The sequence below is a fragment of the Chionomys nivalis genome, chromosome 24 (assembly GCF_950005125.1).
Source record: "Chionomys nivalis chromosome 24, mChiNiv1.1, whole genome shotgun sequence".
Taxonomy (NCBI): domain Eukaryota; kingdom Metazoa; phylum Chordata; class Mammalia; order Rodentia; family Cricetidae; genus Chionomys; species Chionomys nivalis.
In genome coordinates, this window is record NC_080109.1 from 35,146,409 (window position 1) to 35,164,607 (window position 18,199).

Here is an 18,199-nt window from a genome sequence, read left to right on the forward strand (position 1 = left end):
CGGGGCGTGCCGCGGACGGTGAGATCCGGCGGGGAGAGCCAGGAGGCGTGGGCGGGGCTATGTGAGATGGGCGGGGTGAGGCGGGACGATGCGAGGTGGGCGGGGCGATGCGAGGCGGGACTGGGCGGGGCGATGCGAGACGGGCCAGGCTGGGCGGAAGCGTGCGTCACGAGTCGGACAGGCTAGGCGCCGCGATGAGGTGGCTCCAGGGAGCCGGCTGCTGGAGGTCGCCGCTGTTCCGTGCCGGCTTAGCCTGGCTCCGAGCAGGGGCGCGCGCAGCCTCGGACAGCCCGCGGGACGCGGGCGAGCTGCAAGGCGAGCTGCAAGGCGAGCTGGACAGATTTGGGGGCGTCTCGGTGCATCTGGCACGGCACCGCGCGCTGCACGGGCTGGACGCTGCCGCCTTCCGGAGGCTCTTGCAGGGCAAGTGCGGGTCTCGGGCCCCGGAAACCAGGGCGAGCGTGCGGGCTCTGAAGTGAAAGCTGAAAGGACACCCCGCGGTCCTCTAGCTGTGACCTGGAAGTTCCCTCAGCCACGTCTGGGTCTAAACCCTTGCGATTGCCGCTGGTTCTCAGCACCCACATTTTTAACTCTTAGTAAATTCTGAAAAGCTCACGATTTGCTACCTTGCAGCCTTAGTTTTGCTGGCACTTAGATTCTATCACAGTCTTTGCTAGGCAAAACCGTCTCCCAGTCGGGGCAGGTAGGACCTGACAGGTCAAGAACCAGTGCTTGTTTCTACCCGCAGAGATTTGCCTTTTCCAATAGGAACATATGATGAGCCCAAGTAGCTGAAAGAAAGCTTGAGTGAAGGAGCCCTAGCTTTGGGATAAGTGTGGTTTATTCGAGCAGTCTGTTTTTCAAACTGAAAACACAGTATGGAAGTTCAGCTATGGAAAGGTTTCTTACACACAACCAGGCAACCACAGATGAACCTTAACCCTGTGAGCAGCACGGCAAGTGAGCATCTCTAATGCTGCGTCACCTTCCTCGTCAAACCGGTCTGCTTCACATCATCTCTCCTGCTAGTAAGTGCTGAGAAGCCCCAGTAGGAGAATCGGATCCACGCATCCGCTGAGATGTTTACATGTGTGGATTTGTAGTGCCAGTGACCAGTGCTAATCCAAGAGCCACTCCAGAAAGTGGGCTGGATTTGGAAACGTGTCCAGGGTTTAAGTCCCATATTGTCCAACGAGCTTTCCCAGGCACTAACCAGATGACCACTGGAAAGACTTCTTAGTGAATAGCGCTAGCCAGCCCTAGTTACTGGGTACGAATGATCAAAAGACACCCTGAATGAAATCCCTCAGCTATGAAGTACAATTTTTTTTTGCATTTCTTTAATAAAACATTTCACTATAATTATCGTTTTAAGACTCTAACAAATATGAGTTGATGTCATCTTCATAACCTGAAGCATACACGCTCATCCCAGTTGACCATGGCACCAAGGCACGGAGGCAGTGTGCCTTCCCCTGGCTCTGGGTCTGTGTTTTCTCTACACCGCTCTATGAGTTACTTGTAGTTTGTTGTGATGGAGTCATACAAAGCTAACCGGCAGTGCTTGTAAAGCAGAACTAATCAGAGAAGAAAACCTGATAGGATGCCTGTGTCTTGGAGGAGACTAAGCATTGTAATGTGTTAGTGGTGGCTGCTAAAGCATGTTTGCACGTGAAGGTCACTATTCTGTCACTGCTGCTTTGTTAGGGACAGCTCAGGTGTTAGGATTACAGTGTGCTAAACCCTACATATTATAGCCCTACATAGACTATTCCTTGGCAGAGGAGTTTTGAGGCAGGCAAATGTTATCGGTAGCTCAAGCTGCCTACGCACGCATGACCCTCCTACCTCTGCTTCCAGATCACCAGGATCACAGAAGTAATTACCATGACTGGAATCACATACGATTTGCAGTGGCGGTGAAATAGCCCTGCTTCTACTTTGAGGATTGCAAGTTCATGGCATTTTAACTAGAAATAGAAAACTAGCAGGCAGATTAGGTGGTGTGCGATACATTCTAGGGAGTCACACAGACAGCATGTGTTTTCCAGTTCACGTAATAGTAGCATCTGTGCAGTGGTTAAGAAAGACTTGTTAAGAGGTCATACAGGAGCTGGACTGCCAGGGACAGGTACAAGATGTGGAGATGCAGGGAGGGACCATGCTTTTTAGAGGGGGACAGAAAGGAAGAACAGCATTCTTGACAGAGTGCTGTCTGAGATTTCCAATTCTGCTGTGAGGAATGAGCATGAACAGGCCTCTGGACAAAGCTCTGTGGGCACTGGGTTCAGTTTTGAGATGGTTCAAGGTAACAAGTGGAGAGGAAAAGTTAAGACTTAAGCGCGGCCAGAACTGGCCAGCCTCGTGTTTTAGTTGAAGCATTGGTAACACAGATGGTCCAAGGTAAAGTTTAAAGGGAAAATCAAACACCACAGCTTTAGAAGGCAGCCTTTTCTTTTGGTTGGAGGATTGCCTGGGAAGGAGCACGGGGGTGGGGGTGGGGGCAATGTGTGGTAGAAATGTTCTCAATGGAGGCGTTGACTGTGGTGTCCGCAGAGGTCAGAATTCTTCAAATGCACCGTGCTCTTTGTCAGTATACCTCAACTAAAAATGATTCAGTTAGAAGAATCTGAATCTGATTCTGTAGCTACAGTTCATGCTGGATCAAATGAAGAAGTCTCTTAAGGACCAACAACTTGTCACTGTGCTAGGAAAATTGACCTCCATAGATGGTGAGCCCATAGTCCTTAGCAGAAGAGAAAGGCAGGTGACCAGGAAATGGATAATCATGTACCTGGGAACCAAGGTAGAGAGAGTGGGTTGAAGGGTAGGGGAGTGAGCAGGGATTGAGAGGCTTTGCTGAGGTCTCAGCTGTGAGGTGGCATTTCCCCGCCCACAAGTCACCTGTCTTTCAAGGTCTGAGTTCTTAGGTGACCTTAAGCATGTGAGAAATCCAAGGCTCAAGAAAGTGAGCCCCTCCCCGCCGCCACTCCTGGCTTAATCCCACAGGAAAATAAAAAAATTTAAAGATTTCTAAGATAGAAAACCTATCTATATTCAGAATGGTGTTTATTTTTTTTTATTTTTTTATTTTTTTTTATTTTAAAATTTCCACCTGCTCCCCGTTTCCCATTTCCCTCCCCTCCTCCCAAATATTGCCCCCTCCCCCCAAACCCCTCCCCCTATCCCCACTCCTCTTCTCCTCCCCCCACACCATTCCCCCTCCCTCTCGATACTGGAGAGCAGTCCAAATTCTCTGCCCTGCGGGAAGACAAAGGTCTTCTATCTATGTCCAGGAAGGTGAGCATCTAAACAGGCTAAGCACCCACAAAGCCAGTTCATGTATTAGGATCGAAACCTAATGCCATTGTCCTTGGCTTGTCATCAGCCTTCATTGTCCGCCATGCTCAGAGAGTCCAGTTTCAACCCATGCTTATTCTTCTCTCAGAATGGTGTTTATTATAAGGAGAGTTTAAAATAATATAAATGTTTAGAGTAAAAGTTAGCTGGGTAGCATGTAGGATACATGAGGGAAGCTGCTGCTGTTGAGAGATCCACTTTCACTGTAGGAATTATACTGATAAACTGCTTACTATGTAACGTATTATAAAGGGCATAATATAGGCTGTAGACATTATCTGAAAGTCAAAAATCACAAGAAAAAAAGTTAAAGCTTCTTCAGGCTAGTCATAGAGAATTCTGACTTTTTTTTAACTTCTATTTTTAACTACCTTGCAGTTTGTAAACCAAAAATAACATCAGAACTCTCACAGGAAGTGTTAAAAAAAAAACCATTATCATTAAGAATGATAAAATTAAGGGCATTAAAAGAAACAGAATGGACTGGGGATGTGGCTCGGTGGTGGTGTGCCCTGTAGCGCATGCAGGACCAACACGGAAAGAAGAAACTAAGGAAGCATTAAGCCCATATTTACTTGAAGTCCACTCTGTGCTGACTGAACACCTGCTGTGTGCTGACCTGCCCTTAAGGAGGTATGGTTATAAACACCAGCATGGTGATGGGCGAGGAAGAATCACTTAACTGGGCTGTAGCAATGCAGAGAGACGTGACTGCTCACGTCCCAGAAAAGATTTACAGACTGTTATCTCCCTCTCTCTCTTTTAGCTGCCATCCAACAGTGGCGATCTGAAGGAAGGGTAGCTGCATGGCTGCACGTCCCCATCCTGCAAAGCCATTTCATCGCCCCTGCCGCTTCCCTGGGCTTCCACTTCCACCACGCAGAATCCGATTCCTCCACACTGACCCTCTGGCTGGGAGAAGGACCCAGCAGACTGCCAGGATACGCTACACACCAAATAGGAGTTGCAGGTCAGTTTCAGAGCCATGCCTACCAGAGATACCTTTTCACAGGCTGGCCATGTCTTCTGGCAGCTGAGCCGCAAGTTTGCCCGTGGATGCTGGTTCAGTGAGCACTGTGTGACTGTGGCATCGTGCTTTTAAAACAGCAAAGGCTGGCTGTCCTGTGAATCACAGGGTGGCACAGAGAACAGGGGAGGAGCGGGCTTCCCAAAGGCCACACTGAGCATCCACACAGATGACTCAACGCCACTTCTCAGGGGCCGCTCTGAACTGGGATAAGGAAATAAAGCACATGTCACCCCGAACAAACAATGATATTCTCCAGAAAGTAACTTTTTTGTGATCCAAATGTATTGCAATAGAATACACATGCCATAGTAAATTTGGAGCATATTCAAGGAGGCAAGAATAAGTTTTAAAAGATAAAATTGAGAGAATTGAACTCGGGTCCTCTGGAAGAGCAGGGAGTGTTCCTAACCTCTGAGCCATCTCTCCAGTCCTTGGCCTCTTTTTCAATTAAACATTTTTGAGACAAGATCTGTGTTACCCTGGCTGGCTTGACACTCACTATGTATGTCAGGCTAGCCTCCATCTCACAGCATCCACCTGCCTGTGTTTCCAGGGTGTTGGGACTGAAGGCATGTGCCACCACACCCAGCCAGTTATTTTAATGTGTATTAGTGTTTTGCAGTATGCATGTAAGCACACCGCATGCATGTCTGAAGCTGGCAGAGGACAGAAGAGGGTGTCAGATAAAATGGAACTAGAGTTACTGGCGGTTGTAAGCCCCCATGTGGGTTCTGGGAACTGACCTCAGGTCCTTTGCAAGAACAACAGTAATCTTACAATTGACCCTTCTCTTCAGCCCTTAGATTTATTTTTGTGTATGAATGTTTTGTTTAACAGTGCCTGAACCCTGCTTTGCAAATCTTTAAACCCAGAAGCACAATCTTCCAGGTCTTTCTTGCATTATATGTTTGGAGTACATGAGCTATTCTTTCAGCCAGGGTGCTCTGTCTTCCTAGTGGATATGACCTACCTTTCCCATGCTCTGACTGGAAGGTGGGCAGTAGGGTGACACCAAGAAGCCAGATTTTCCCTACCTAGGATAGTACCAGAGAAAGAGAGCAGGGGTTAGGTCTGTCCTCTCACATATGCATGGTGTCTTGGCCATGGTATCACTTTATGGGCCTCTCTGTAGGTAGGCACAGTCAAGACAGCTGCCAACTGGAACTTGACCCATGTACCATGCTGGCTTAGCAGCTGCTCCCTCCTAACCTGCGCTTCTCTCCAGGAGCCAAGTAGAGATGTGCTGCAGCATCATGGCCAGAGTCTCATACACCGGGGGCGGGGGGGGGGAGATAAATTGAGACTATTAGAGCAGGTACTTAAAGGAATAATCCTTGCACACAGACAATAAGGATAATGGTGGCGTCAGTCAAAGGCTGAGCGTGTCCTCATGGGGTACTCTGTGTGCTGGCTTCAGCCAGCTCTGGTTCCAGCAGTCCTTCGTAATCATTATTATCAGGCGTTCATATTAAGAATTTGTCTGCCTAATCTCCCAGCTTTATTTCCTTTTGTTAGGATTGACACAAGGAACCCCATTTTGATTATGACAAAGCTCATAGCTGTTTCACACATCCTAGAATTAAATATGCACTAAATGTGTAAAGTCATGCAGGATAACTTCTAGGTTGAACGTGAGGCCAGGCAGTTGTTTGACTGTTACTTCCTAACGCTGTTTTTGTGCCGAATGGTAGTGGTCTGAGAGAACAATATAACTAGTGTAGAGCCTTGAACTCCCCATTGGCTTTGGAACAGGAAAGTCTCATTGCCGAGGGCATTAAAATCTCCTACAGGGCTTGCCAAATGAGCAGCTACCTCCATCCCCAAGATTCTGACTCCTGCTAATTTCTCTGTGCCGGCTGCTGTTGCTGCAGCTCTCAGGACCATTCTTTGTGACCACGATTAAGGGAATTCTTAGGTTTCCAGCGGGGGAAAAAAAACTAAAATAGAAAGGAATTCTTAAATAAATGAAAGAACAATGCAGGTTAATGGCTACCTTAGTAATTTGGGTTTTGCATGTAGTCTGTATGTGGTCTTAGGCTGGTTTGCATATCTAAAATGTTGTAAGTGAGCTGATGGGAATGTATCTGTAGCCTTCTTCTCCTGCATTTGGTGATAGGCTGATGCTTCATTGGAAGTCATGCAAAGCCATCATTTGTGTGTGTGTGGGCCATCTTGGGTGCCATCTGCCTTGTGGTTTATAACCAAGAGCAACTGATTTGGCTAGGCTGTTGAGGTAGCAAGCCAAGAGGATCTTCCACCTTCTAGCACTGGATCTGCAGATGCACTGTGCCTGGCTTTTTATGTGGAAGCTAAGGATTGGACCCAGCTTCCCATGCTTGCATTGGAAGCATTTTGCTGACTTCAGGAAAGCTCCCAAACTTCCTATCTAAGATAGGGACCTCCTCCATGCCTATTCCACCAGTCTATGACACTTTATCCAGATCTGTTTCTTTTTATAGCATCCAGTGCAACCCAAAGTTATGAATCTACTTACTCTCAACAATATGCAAACTTCCTGAAGCCAGACATTTTGTGTCTTGTTCACCATTGTTTTCTCAAGAGAATAGAGCCAAGTACAAAGTAGGCACCCAGTATACCATGGGTGATGGATAGATGGATGGGTGGGTGTAAGGATAATGGTTGGATGGATGGATGGATGGATGGATGGATGGATGGATGGATGGACAGGTGGGTAGGTATAAGGATGATGGATGGATGGATGGATGGATGGATAGATAGATGATGACAGATGAGTGGATGGGATGGGATGGGTGGGTGGGTGGGTGGGTGGGTGGGTGAGTGGATGAATAGGTGGGTGGGTGGGTAGATGGATAGATGGACAGGTGGGTGGGTGTAAGGATGATGGATGGATGGATGGATGGATGGATGGATGGATGGATGGATAGATGGATGAGTGGGTGGGTAGGTGGGTAGATGGGTGGATGGATGTATGTATGTATGGATGGATGGATGATGACATCGTTAAGTATGGAACAGTTGCTGTGTCTCATGGAGCAATGCTGTCCATGAGAGTGCCCACTTGAAATGAAGAATGACTATTAAGCCCAGCTCTCCCACAGATGGCTGTGTGAACTCGGTCACTTCTTAGGACACTCGCGTGATCATATGACATATGCCTGAGCTACTGCACAGGAACCACATCATGTCTATCTAATGTGCTAGATAGGAACTTCTGTTTAATCCCAATCTTGTGTTGCTTTATGCTTTGTCCTGTGGCCAGCAGGGGTCGCTCCAATTGTGCTTAATATCTTTTCTCTTTATATTTATGATGTTAGTGAACACATTAAAGAAAAGAGATGATAGGGAATCACAAAATCTTCCTGTCTAAAAATAGGTTTCTTGGCATTATAACCCTTGGAAAGTCCAATGTGACCGGCGTCTTTGACCCCTCCCTCACTGGAGTTAATTACAATTACTGGTGTCCTTTCCTGCCTCCAAGTACCAAGTGCAGTGTTTCATTTCAGGTACTTTGTAATGCTGAATATTTAAAGTAAATTTTACTTATAGCATGTGTGTGTTCGTGTCTGCCATGTGTGAGCAGATACCCATATAGACCAGGGAAAGACATCAGATCCCAGGAACTGGAGTTACAAGTAGTTGTAAGGCATCTGAAATGAGTGCTGGGAACTGAACTCGGGGCCTCTGCAAGGATGGTATAGGTTCTTAACCTCTGAGCATCTCTCCAGCCCTCAGTTACAAACAAGCTTGCTCTTCACAAGTGTGGCCTCTCTGACATTCTGTGTAGCTTACCTTCAGTTTGTCTCCCCTCCATACGCACAGCGGGATATGAGGTCTCAGGAGGTGTTGCCATGTTTACCACTGTATTCCCAGCACCTGGTAAAATGCCTCCTGCATAATAGGAGCTCAGTTAATACACAAAGGACTTCTTTCTGTTACATAAAAAGACTCAATGAATGTTGAAAGAATGGGTAAGTATATAGAAATTGCCCTCACATATGGATATGGTTAACTTAGCCCATGTCAAGGAATCTACTACAAATCATTAAAGTGTTATTTATGGTTTTGACCCGGGATTGTTCAGACAAAGGATACTAAAAACAGGGGCTGGAGAGATGGCTCAGCAGTCAAAAGCACTTCGTGCTCCTCCAGAGGATCTGAGTTCAATTCCTGCCACCTACAGAGTAACTCACAATACTCTGTAACTCCAATCCCAGAGTATCCACCACCCTCACTGGCCTCCTTAGGTACCACATGCACATGGTACAGACACATATGCAGGCAAAACACCCATACAAATAAAAAGGGAAAAAAATATTTAAATACTAAAAAGAAATGTTTGGTTTGGGTCCTAACATCTAGCAAAGTCCACAGTGTTCTGAGCAGTGTGTATGATGAATGGGGGAATGAAAGTGCTAGATTGGAACTTGAAGCACATAGAGAACAAAGCTTTCCATGTATGAGTGTGCTATAAAGTATATGCACACACAGTAAGGAAACGGAACTGGATATCAAGATCGTCGGGATCTCTCTCGGGAAGCAGAGGCCCGCACTGTGCTTCAGGAGTTAAGAATTAGAACAAGAAGTGAAGTGTGTCTTCAGTGCTTTGAGTCCTGAGGGATGAATGCTTGTGTCGGGTTAGAGACCCCGTCCCCAGGTGCTGCATGAATAGGTGAGGCCTGCACAGATGGCTATGTCCAATGGGCAGAGCTTCAGCAAGGCATTAGAGCCCCTTCCCCCTATGGGGGGCTCTATCTGAGGAGCAGCCCTTCTGAGACGCTACGTGTATCGGCATTATGATCCTGGACTTCTTGGCTTCTAGATCTGTGAGACAAAGTTCTAAACACTCAATAGATGGTGTCTCATAACTGAACACTAAAGAAAATGATTAAAGTATGAAAAAGATGTTCATCTGTGCCATGAGACATAGACAATGTGTAGTAAAAGTTATGCAGATGATTCTAGTACAAGTTTAACATAGGCTGTAACTACCCTGGGAGTTCTAAATTGTTGAGGGAAGGAAGGAAAGAAAACAAAAAGGAAGAAAGGAAACAAGAGAAAAAGAAAGAAAACTGGTCAGCTGAGCGATGTTCTCCTTAGTGGAGAAGTGCTTCACAGTCTTCTTGGTTGAGGTATCTGGACCTTCAAATATGGGTGGGATTCTAATGACCACAGGTGACTATGGGAGGAGCTGAAGGCGAATGGAATTAATGTTCTGCAATTATCTTTTCCCCACAAAGGTGCTGTGTTTGATGATAGCACCAGAAAAGTGCTGGTTGTACAAGATCGAAATAAAGTAAGTTGTTCCTGCCTTGTAGATTACTTTCTAGATACTCTCCCTAGGGAAAAAGATCATGTAGCAGAAATGTTGAGCTGGCTAAAGGAATACCGAGAGATACTTTCATAGTTATTTCTGAGCAATTATGGAACACTTAGATATTTAAATCGAGTTGAGATAGAGGCCTGAAAGTGCCAGTGAGATCCTCAGTGTCGTGCTTCCTCGTGGCTGTAGAGCATCACAGCTGATGGTGTTTGCTGGGAAGACTCATTACTGAGGGGCATCCTGAGCATTACCAGGAGCTCTGCTCCCAGTATGGCCAGGACAGAGACTGAGGACATGCCATCCTGACAGCCCCGCAGGTCAGTCTCCCGACAGTTGCAGAACGGATTCTTGGCCCTGAGAGCCTCCAGAGATGCTTCAGCGGATGTGACATTTCAAACTCAGACTGCTGGAGTTTCTTACTGGGTTACGAAATAGAGAGAAGGCGCATGGGAGAGGGAGGAGAGGAGAAGAGAGAGGAGGGGAGAGGAGATGAGGGGAGAAAAAAGAAAAAAGAAAAGAAATAAGAGGCTAGGCGCTAGAGAAATGGTTCAGCAGTTAAAAGCACTTGCTACTCAATCTAGAGTTTGGCTCACAGCACCCATGTCAGGAGGCTCACAGTCACCTCTACTCTGGCTTGTGGGAATTTGACCTCTTCTGGTGCCCTCATCCATGTGGCACACGTGCACACACACACACACACACACAGAGAGAGAGAGAGAGAGAGAGAGAGAGAGAGAGAGAACTCGTACCCATAAATAAAAATTAAGTTTTTAAATTTAAAGGCTAGAGAAATAAACTGAGAAATTAGAATTGAATGTGTGAAGGCAGAGTTCACCAGTGGCTGGCCACACCGGATGCCATGCAGAACCATCACTGTGGTCAGGAATGCTGGCGGTGGGATTTCTCCTGAGAGACCGGCAACAGTACATAAAGGACAAAGGAGGAGTCCAGGCTACTAGAGGCATCAAAGATTAAGAGAAAAACCACAATTAGAAATGTTTTCATGGGCTGGAGAGACGGCTCAGTGGTTAAGAGCACTGGCTGCTCTTCCAGAGGACCCAAGTTTAATTCCCAGCACCCACATGGCAGCTCACAACTGTCTGTAACTCCACTTCCAGGGGCTCTGACACCTTCACACCAATGCACGTAAGATAAAGTTAAATAATTTAAAAAAGAAGCGTTTTCACGCTTGGTATTGATGTCAAAGTGAAGGAGAATGCCTTTTCTACTTCTGTGATGCTGGGAACCATGTCGGAGCCAGGGCTGCCTCTGAGCTTTATGAGTTCATGTCAGGCCTGAGCTGGACACAGAAGGATGGAAAGCCTGGATCCTGTACCGAGTAAACAACGGTGTTTGGAAAGCAGGAACCCTGCCACAGGCCTCCAAGTCCACGTAGCTGAGAGGTGATGCATGCTCTCAGAAGCACACTCCAGGAAGCCAGAGGGCACAGCGCACAGTGGAAGGTCCACAAAGGTTTTACGAATGAAGAGTATGAGATCTGCTGGTTTATGAGGTCACTTCTCATTCTTGAGATTTATAGTATGATGAACACATACAGCAGAATTCTACAAGGAGACAAATCATGTCAGCCTTGAGTAAACTGTCTGGTGCCAGCTCATAATTATTTCACTCTATCCTTATTTCTTCTAGAGATCAGGTTTACCTCCTTAGCATACTCCCACCGCCCCAAAAATTAGAAATGATGAATGAGAAAATACAAAGAAATGATAGTCAAGAAACCAAAGTAATTTTATTCACACTACTCATAAAAAGCAATAACATTTTACATAAAACTGTTAACACGCAGAAGTCTTGAGTAATCTCTGAACAGAAACAGATACAGTAAATGCATGTAAAACTCTATAGAGTAGCAAACCTTGGTGGTTACATTTATTCTGTACTCTACTTATAGCAGCATCTGTAAGATCCTATTGTTCATATTCAACTAGCAGCCAAGTTCTGTAAAGTACACAAATCAATCGATATTTCCTCCAAAGGTTCGGTAATACAACGTTATCACATTAGCTGAACAACACCACTTCTGCTTCCTGAAGAGTAAGAGTAAAAGATTTCATCAGTCACCATCACCCTCAGACGAGAAAAACTGCAGCAGTAAGAAATGGAGGAAATAGAGTAAAATAAACATGTTTTTACTACCGTGACCAGCTGCAGGTGGACTAGGGTAGAAGCCGGCAGAGAGAGGCAGGAGAGAATGAGAGCGAACCATGTCACGAGCTATTTATTTACTTTGTACTGCAGTTGAAAAATATGTGGAAGTTTCCAGGAGGCCTGTCAGAGCCTGGAGAAGATATCGGTATGTATTTATATATTTCTGATAAGGTTGAAAATGTTTGGAAAATTCATATGTCTCCTTTCCTGCTTTATATCTAAGAATAAGAATTTAAATTTTCTAATTGGTTCAGACCAAGTCAGAAATTTTTAGGCATTTTTCTTGAGTGCTGATGCACAATGAGCATGCGTTTTCTGGCACAACTCAGCCCTAGGGGAGCGTTAACACACCCGTCCAGGGTGCTCTGTGGCCATAGGGAAAGGAGCTACTTGAGACATTTGTCAGTAAAGTCCACTATAAAGGTTTTTCAAATAGGGCTAAAATTATTAAATTTTGAATTCTTGACAACATTATGATCACATATGGGTGAATAATAATTTTAAAAATAAGCTTGAAATATAATAAAGCCAGCTACAAGGAAATAGTGATATAATTATCTTTTACAAATTTTGTCAACTATTTACGAATAATCTAAAACATAATAAAATACCTTATGAGGAAGTCTCAAGTGGGAAATGACGTATCTCCCCTCTCCCACCAAATCAGCTTATAGGGAGATAGGATGGAAGCTAAGCTAAGTCACTGAGCTTCAAAGTATAGAATTAGGCTATTCCTTAAACCATTAGATTAAATTCAATATTATCCTGATCAACAAATAATACATTAGATATTAATATTATTTCTCAAAGACCTCTCCTTTAACATGCACATCCTCATTTCTTTTTAACCAGCACTGTATGGAACAGTCTCCTGTGTATGTTTACATTTGAGTGTATGTCCATGAAGTCTGAGTTTACACATTACATAGATCCAAATGCCCTGTATGTATTTACGTGGCCAGCTCCTAACAACCCATAAGCACGTTGATGACATTGAGATATGTGAAGCAAACCTTGGCTTTAGATGCTCACTGACTGCTGAGTTCTCTGGCGGGCAGTCTGTTGACATTGTGTACTCTGGGGACCTTGGCGTGATGGCACATGCCTATTTAGCCTACTACTAAGTAGGCTGAGGCAGGAGGATGGTGTTTCAGGCCACCCTGTGCTACTTAGACCAGTCTTCAAAAAAATAACTGTAGCCGGGCGGTGGGTGGCGCACGCTTTTAATCCCAGCACTCGGGAGGCAGAGGCAGGCGGATCTCTGTGAGTTTGAGGCCAGCCTGGTCTACAAGAGCTAGTTCCAGGACAGGAACCAAAAAAAGCTACGGAGAAACCCTGTCTCGAAAATAAAAAATAAAAAAAATAAAAAAAAAACAACAACTGTATTTTGTAGGAGTGCCAAATACTAAGAGCCAAGGCCATTTTTCTATAAGGCCACCTTCTTCATTTTCTCCCATTACCTATGTGGTATGTGAGTGTGTGTGAACAAGGTAACTCAAGTCTAGCTTTCTCACCCTGCACAGAGGGGAAGCCCTCTGCACCCCCATGTGCCTTTCCTTCCTGGGACATGCCTTTTCAAATGAATTGAGGTGGGTTTATTTTCCTTTGAACTCCAGTAGATCCTAAGAATTTTAGACAGACTTAGATGTAAATGAAAAAACACATTTTCAAGTTAAGTATGTGTAAATTCAGGTTTAAGTATAATTCCAGAATCTTACCTTTAAGCTTAAACCATTTTAAATGTCCTACTAGTTTTTTCAAGTATCTGTGGCTAACAAAATAACTTATCTGAACTAAAGCTAAAGCGGAAGTTGGTATTCACCGTAGCCTCGGAACTCTCTTCTCCAGCCTGTTTCTAGTGATCTCCAGGACAAAGCACAAGTACTCTAGTGAAGAAGTCAGACTGTTTAGAACACCTGGAGATTATAGATTCTTGACACCTCTGTTTAGGAAAGCATGAACTGCACTTTGGGAATGCTGCCATCCTGAACAGTTCGATATTTACTGTTTGGTAATTAGCCAGTTAAATACCAGTAAATAAATGCTAGTTAATTTGGGAACACATTTGTTTGGAATCTTTCATTCTCTGATAATGGTAGGTAAGCAAAACACTGATATGCCAAGAGTTTTTTAAGAAATTGAATTGGGAAAATGCGAAACAAATAGAAGTCTTTAAGTACAGAGTTTAAAGGTGTCTTGTACAGTTCAAAGGAACAAAATGCTTTCCTAAAATATGATATTACCATGGGTTAAAACCAAATTCTGCTTCAGCGAACCAGAGATGTTCAGCAGGGCCCGAGGGAGCTCAAAGAAACCCACATGCTGAAGGTTTCCCATCACTTACGCCATCTCAAGACACCTATCATTACATCCTACAAAACAGGAGAAACTGGAATCTCTGCACTGTCCTACCATTTAGCAGTCCAGCCTGACAGTCAAGCATGTACTTCTTCAGCAGCAAAAATGAGCTTCTAGATTCTTCACACACAGTAACTGTTATTTCAGCTGAGTTTAAAGTCTGTTAAAGTAATTGGAAAGAAACAACAGTTTATCATGATAAATTTAAATTCACGTTGGAACTGAGGGGGAGGCTTCCATTTTGAAGTGTAAGGGGAGGATGTCCCACATCTCAGAAACAAAAGTACTGGCCTGCATTTTCTGGTTTCAGCTAGTTGGTGATGCACTGATTCAAGTTAAACTATTTGGTCTACTCAAGCAGTGTCTATCCTGTCGCCACCATGCACTATAGTGACTGCTAAGCAGGACACTCACTCTCCCGTTTACCCTGTCCTGTTTCTATCATTTAAGGCAGCTGGTTAGATTAGTGGTGCTAAGAACTGAGCGGGATCCCAAGGTTATTTTCAGAGCATTTAAAGAATACATACATACATATATGTATGTATATATGCATATTAAAGACTATATATATTTAAACAGGAGTTAGAAGCCACTATATAAACATTTAAGACTAGTGCCACAATTTTAATAATAAATTTAATAATGTACTGTATGCTAGATGAAAACTATTTTCTTACCAGAGACTTTGTGAGCCTAGAATGTTCTTTGATGCCATGGTTCCCTCCCCATTATGTGGTACCAGGAACTGAACCCAGCATCACACACACGCCAAAGCAGATATCTACATGGTGAGCTGTGTGCCTTGTCTTGGTGCTTTCAGTTATGAAATGTAATTTCTATCCATGCTTAACCTATGAACAAATCTCAGTCACAGGGAAGTCAGTGTAATTAAAGAATAGTAGATAGATGTCTTGTGCTTTAAAGTTATTCCTGTGAGCCTTTCTAGGACTGTTTCTTAGAAACAAGAGCATGTCTTAGGTGCGGGTATGTGCCCGGGGGCAGGGAAGACAGTCTGTGGTTTGTGTGCACAGGAACTATGTGCTTTTGATAGCTCTTCATTGCATCGACATTATTAGTCGATTTACTGGCAAGACAAACTTATGTGCTATTTGGCAAACATCCAGCGAGGCATTAGAAGGTGTTAAACAATCTATAATAATTCTAAAGAGGACCAGAAAAGCTACTAGGGCAGGGAGCTATAGAGCGTCAGAATTAGTGAAGTTCATTCAGGCAGTCTTCCTGGGTGTCTTGATCAACTGGACATAAACCTATGTTAATGGCAATAAAAGTCCTGCCATGGAAATTTGTATTTAATTAAAAATATTTATGAAATGTGAAAACCCTTGTTGTATTATAAAATTATGTGCATTTCTAGCCTTATGAAAATGTTTGAAATAAACAGCTATTGCATTTTGGTGTTGAAGGGTTGAATCCCAAGTTCTCTGGAATCTGATCTCAAGAGAAAGCAGTTTCCAAATCAGGGTAGGCTCCACCGGTGGCTAGGAGGGGGCATAACCATGGTGAAGGGCCTTGCCCTGTGGGGCAGTGGGCTTAGATCACAAACAAGTCAGAGTCAATTCACAGCTCACTCAGGTACACTCAGCACTACAGATTCCTGAAGGATTTAGCAGAAGGTTAACTGCAGCTGTGTTTGCAAGTGTCTTCTTGTCTCTGGGAAACAGAGCAGGAAGAGGTTAAGATGATGTGGTGACACATGCAGAGCCCCCAAGGAGACCCTCAGTGTCTCAGAAGCATCTTAAATACAAAGTGCATCTCACAACGTCAAGAAAGCAGTTCGAAGACAAAATTTTGCTTTTAACCTTCCAGATTTTCATTGAAAACCTTTGACAGCATCTCTAGGAACAAAATCTCTGTTTGTTCCTCTCTTTCACGTAGGTGACACAGCAGTCCGAGAGGTGTTTGAAGAGACTGGGGTGAAGTCAGAATTCAGGTCTCTGCTGAGCATCCGGCAGCAGCACAGGCACCCTGGAGCCTTCGGGAAGTCAGACTTGTACCTGATCTGCCGCCTGCAGCCGTGTTCCTTCACTATCAACTTCTGCCGGCAGGAATGCTTGAAGTGTGAATGGATGGATCTAGAAAACCTGACCAGGACTAAAAACACAACCCCCATCACCAGCAGGGTAGCTAGGCTATTGCTGTATGGACACAGGGAAGGGTTTGACAAAATTGACCTCAGCATGGAGGAACTCCCCGCAGTGTACACAGGCCTGTTCTACAAACTCTATCACAGGGAACTGCCAGAGAGTTACACAGCCACAACGGGGACAGAGTGAGTGAACCAAAGGTGGACACGGTCTGCAGCTAATACCTGGCACCGGCTTTCTCACATACATGATTTGTAAATGCACATAGTTTACAAATCCTCTTTTCTAATAAAGAAAATAAATGAAAAATATTGTGGCTCTAATCATCACTGGGTCACAACCAAAGCTATAAAAGGGAGAATTCTAAACTTTTTCCAAAAATTGTTGCTTTTCTTTACTGAGGTAACGGTTAAGTGTCTTACTGTTACATAATGAGTCTTTATCCAGGCGTCCAAACTTAGTTGCGTACATTCGTTTCTCTCATTGAGGGTTTCTAAAGTGAATCAGCTCTTAGCAGACATCGGAAGAAACAGTATGGCCTTCTGCCCAGGTCCCGTTTTGGATCCCAGTTTATACTGCCCAGTTCGTTTCAGTGCCACATACCAACCGGAGTATTTCCTTGATCGGTAAGTATTGTAGTTATTAGATTCCAGTCGTTCAAAAAAGAAACACTCTTCTGTAACGCACTTCTGAAAAAGAAGGACAGCAAGATAACCAAATGAGCAAGGCTATAGGTGAAGATGTGGCGAGGCAGAAGGACGGCACCTCCTGGACAGTAGTAGCCAGGGACCACGCCAGCCCTAGGATCAGACAGCGGGGTAGGAGCAGCCCACATGGAGGGAAAGGACCAGACTGCCCCAGACTCAGAACTTCACACCTACTCAGGGACCCGCAGGAGGGCACCATGATGTACAAGAACCACCCAAGAGGGCACCATGCTGTACCTAGAACCACCCCAGGAGAGCCACGTGCTGACTGAGAACAACCCCAGGAGAGCCACGTGCTGACTGAGAACAACCCCAGGAGGGCCACGTGCTGTCCTGAGAACCACCCCAGGAGGGTCACGCTGTACCTAGAAGCACCCCAGGAGGGTCACATGCTGTACAAGAATCACAGGGAGGGAAGTTCCTCCAGGTGTGGCTCATCCCTCATCCCTGGGGCAACTTTACAGTTAGACATTTTCAGTTTTCCATTTCTCATGGGGTTCAAGGGAAAAAGTGTTAAAAAAGTAACCCAGAGAGAGTACTCTTTCCACAATGAATGGGGAACAGAGTAAGTTCCCTGAAGTCACAAGTGTTGGTAGTGGCTAAAGTTGCTTAGTTTGCACTGTAGAAACATCTAAGGTGAGACTGACTATCTCCACATTCCAGACAGTGACAAAGAACAAGCAGTCTAGAACATACGCCATCCCGAAAAATATGCAATGGAACACACTGGCTTCTGAAGAATAAACAACCCAGGATGTACTGGTTTCTTTTTGTTTTTTTTTTTTTTGTTTTTTTTTTTCCCTTGTTTTTTGAGACAGGGTTTCTCTGTCTGCCCTGGAACTCACTCTGCAGACCAGGTTGGCCTCAAATTCACAGAGATTCGCCTGCCTCTGCCTCGAGTGTTGGGATTAAAGGTGTGCGCCACTACTGCTCAACTGGATGTACTGGTTTCTGTGGAATAAGCAATCTAGAACATACTGGCTTCTGCAATTCTCATTTTAAAGAGGAGGAAGAGACTCTGCCTTTTAGTGTCTCTTTGCCTGTATAAGAAAAAGAAAACAGCCTTCAAATCGCTGGGTCTGGAAATAATGTAAGTAATGGAGTCTAAAAAGCTACCACATTATTTAGGGAAATGTTGAGAAATCAACTTCACAGAGTAATCTTGGGT

General features: G+C 44.7%; 3 protein-coding genes across 5 annotated transcripts in view; 1 reads left to right on the plus strand and 2 right to left on the minus strand.

Moving 5' to 3' along the window:
- The first annotated feature begins 181 nt into the window (after positions 1–181).
- Nudt6 (nudix hydrolase 6) lies at positions 182–16,656 on the plus strand. 3 transcript variants are annotated; one of them, XM_057757283.1, is made up of 5 exons: positions 182–423; positions 4,127–4,330; positions 9,610–9,665; positions 11,952–12,006; positions 16,116–16,656. In XM_057757283.1, the coding sequence occupies exons 1-5, from the start codon at positions 195–197 to the stop codon at positions 16,511–16,513; spliced, it is 942 nt and encodes a 313-aa protein (XP_057613266.1). In that variant the 5' UTR covers positions 182–194; the 3' UTR covers positions 16,514–16,656. The 3 variants fall into 3 exon arrangements, with proteins under 3 accessions (XP_057613266.1, XP_057613267.1, XP_057613268.1); XM_057757285.1 differs by lacking the exon at positions 182–423 and adding an exon at positions 463–1,028; XM_057757284.1 differs by lacking the exons at positions 9,610–9,665; positions 11,952–12,006.
- Fgf2 (fibroblast growth factor 2) overlaps positions 16,523–18,199 on the minus strand; it is a 51,573-nt gene continuing 49,896 nt past the window's right edge. Inside the window, exon 3 of the mRNA XM_057757287.1 lies at positions 16,523–17,013. Coding sequence (XP_057613270.1) covers positions 16,828–17,013 — 186 coding nt within the window. The 3' untranslated portion in view covers positions 16,523–16,827. The remainder of the gene's footprint in view (positions 17,014–18,199) is intronic.
- The window catches only part of Bbs12 (Bardet-Biedl syndrome 12), a 90,044-nt gene continuing 88,844 nt past the window's right edge, over positions 17,000–18,199 (minus strand). The window contains exon 5 of the transcript XR_009056293.1: positions 17,000–17,013. The gene's annotated coding sequence lies outside the window, so the exon portion shown is untranslated. The remainder of the gene's footprint in view (positions 17,014–18,199) is intronic.

Bases quoted from the DNA above. Each gene is read 5' to 3' on its own strand.
- Nudt6 (XM_057757283.1), top strand. From the start codon at position 195: ATGAGGTGGCTCCAGGGAGCCGGCTGCTGGAGGTCGCCGCTGTTCCGT. The intron at 424-4,126 runs GCAAGTGCGGGT...TCTCTCTTTTAG, and splicing joins CTTCCGGAGGCTCTTGCAGG to CTGCCATCCAACAGTGGCGA. The intron at 9,666-11,951 runs GTAAGTTGTTCC...TTTGTACTGCAG, and splicing joins TTGTACAAGATCGAAATAAA to TTGAAAAATATGTGGAAGTT.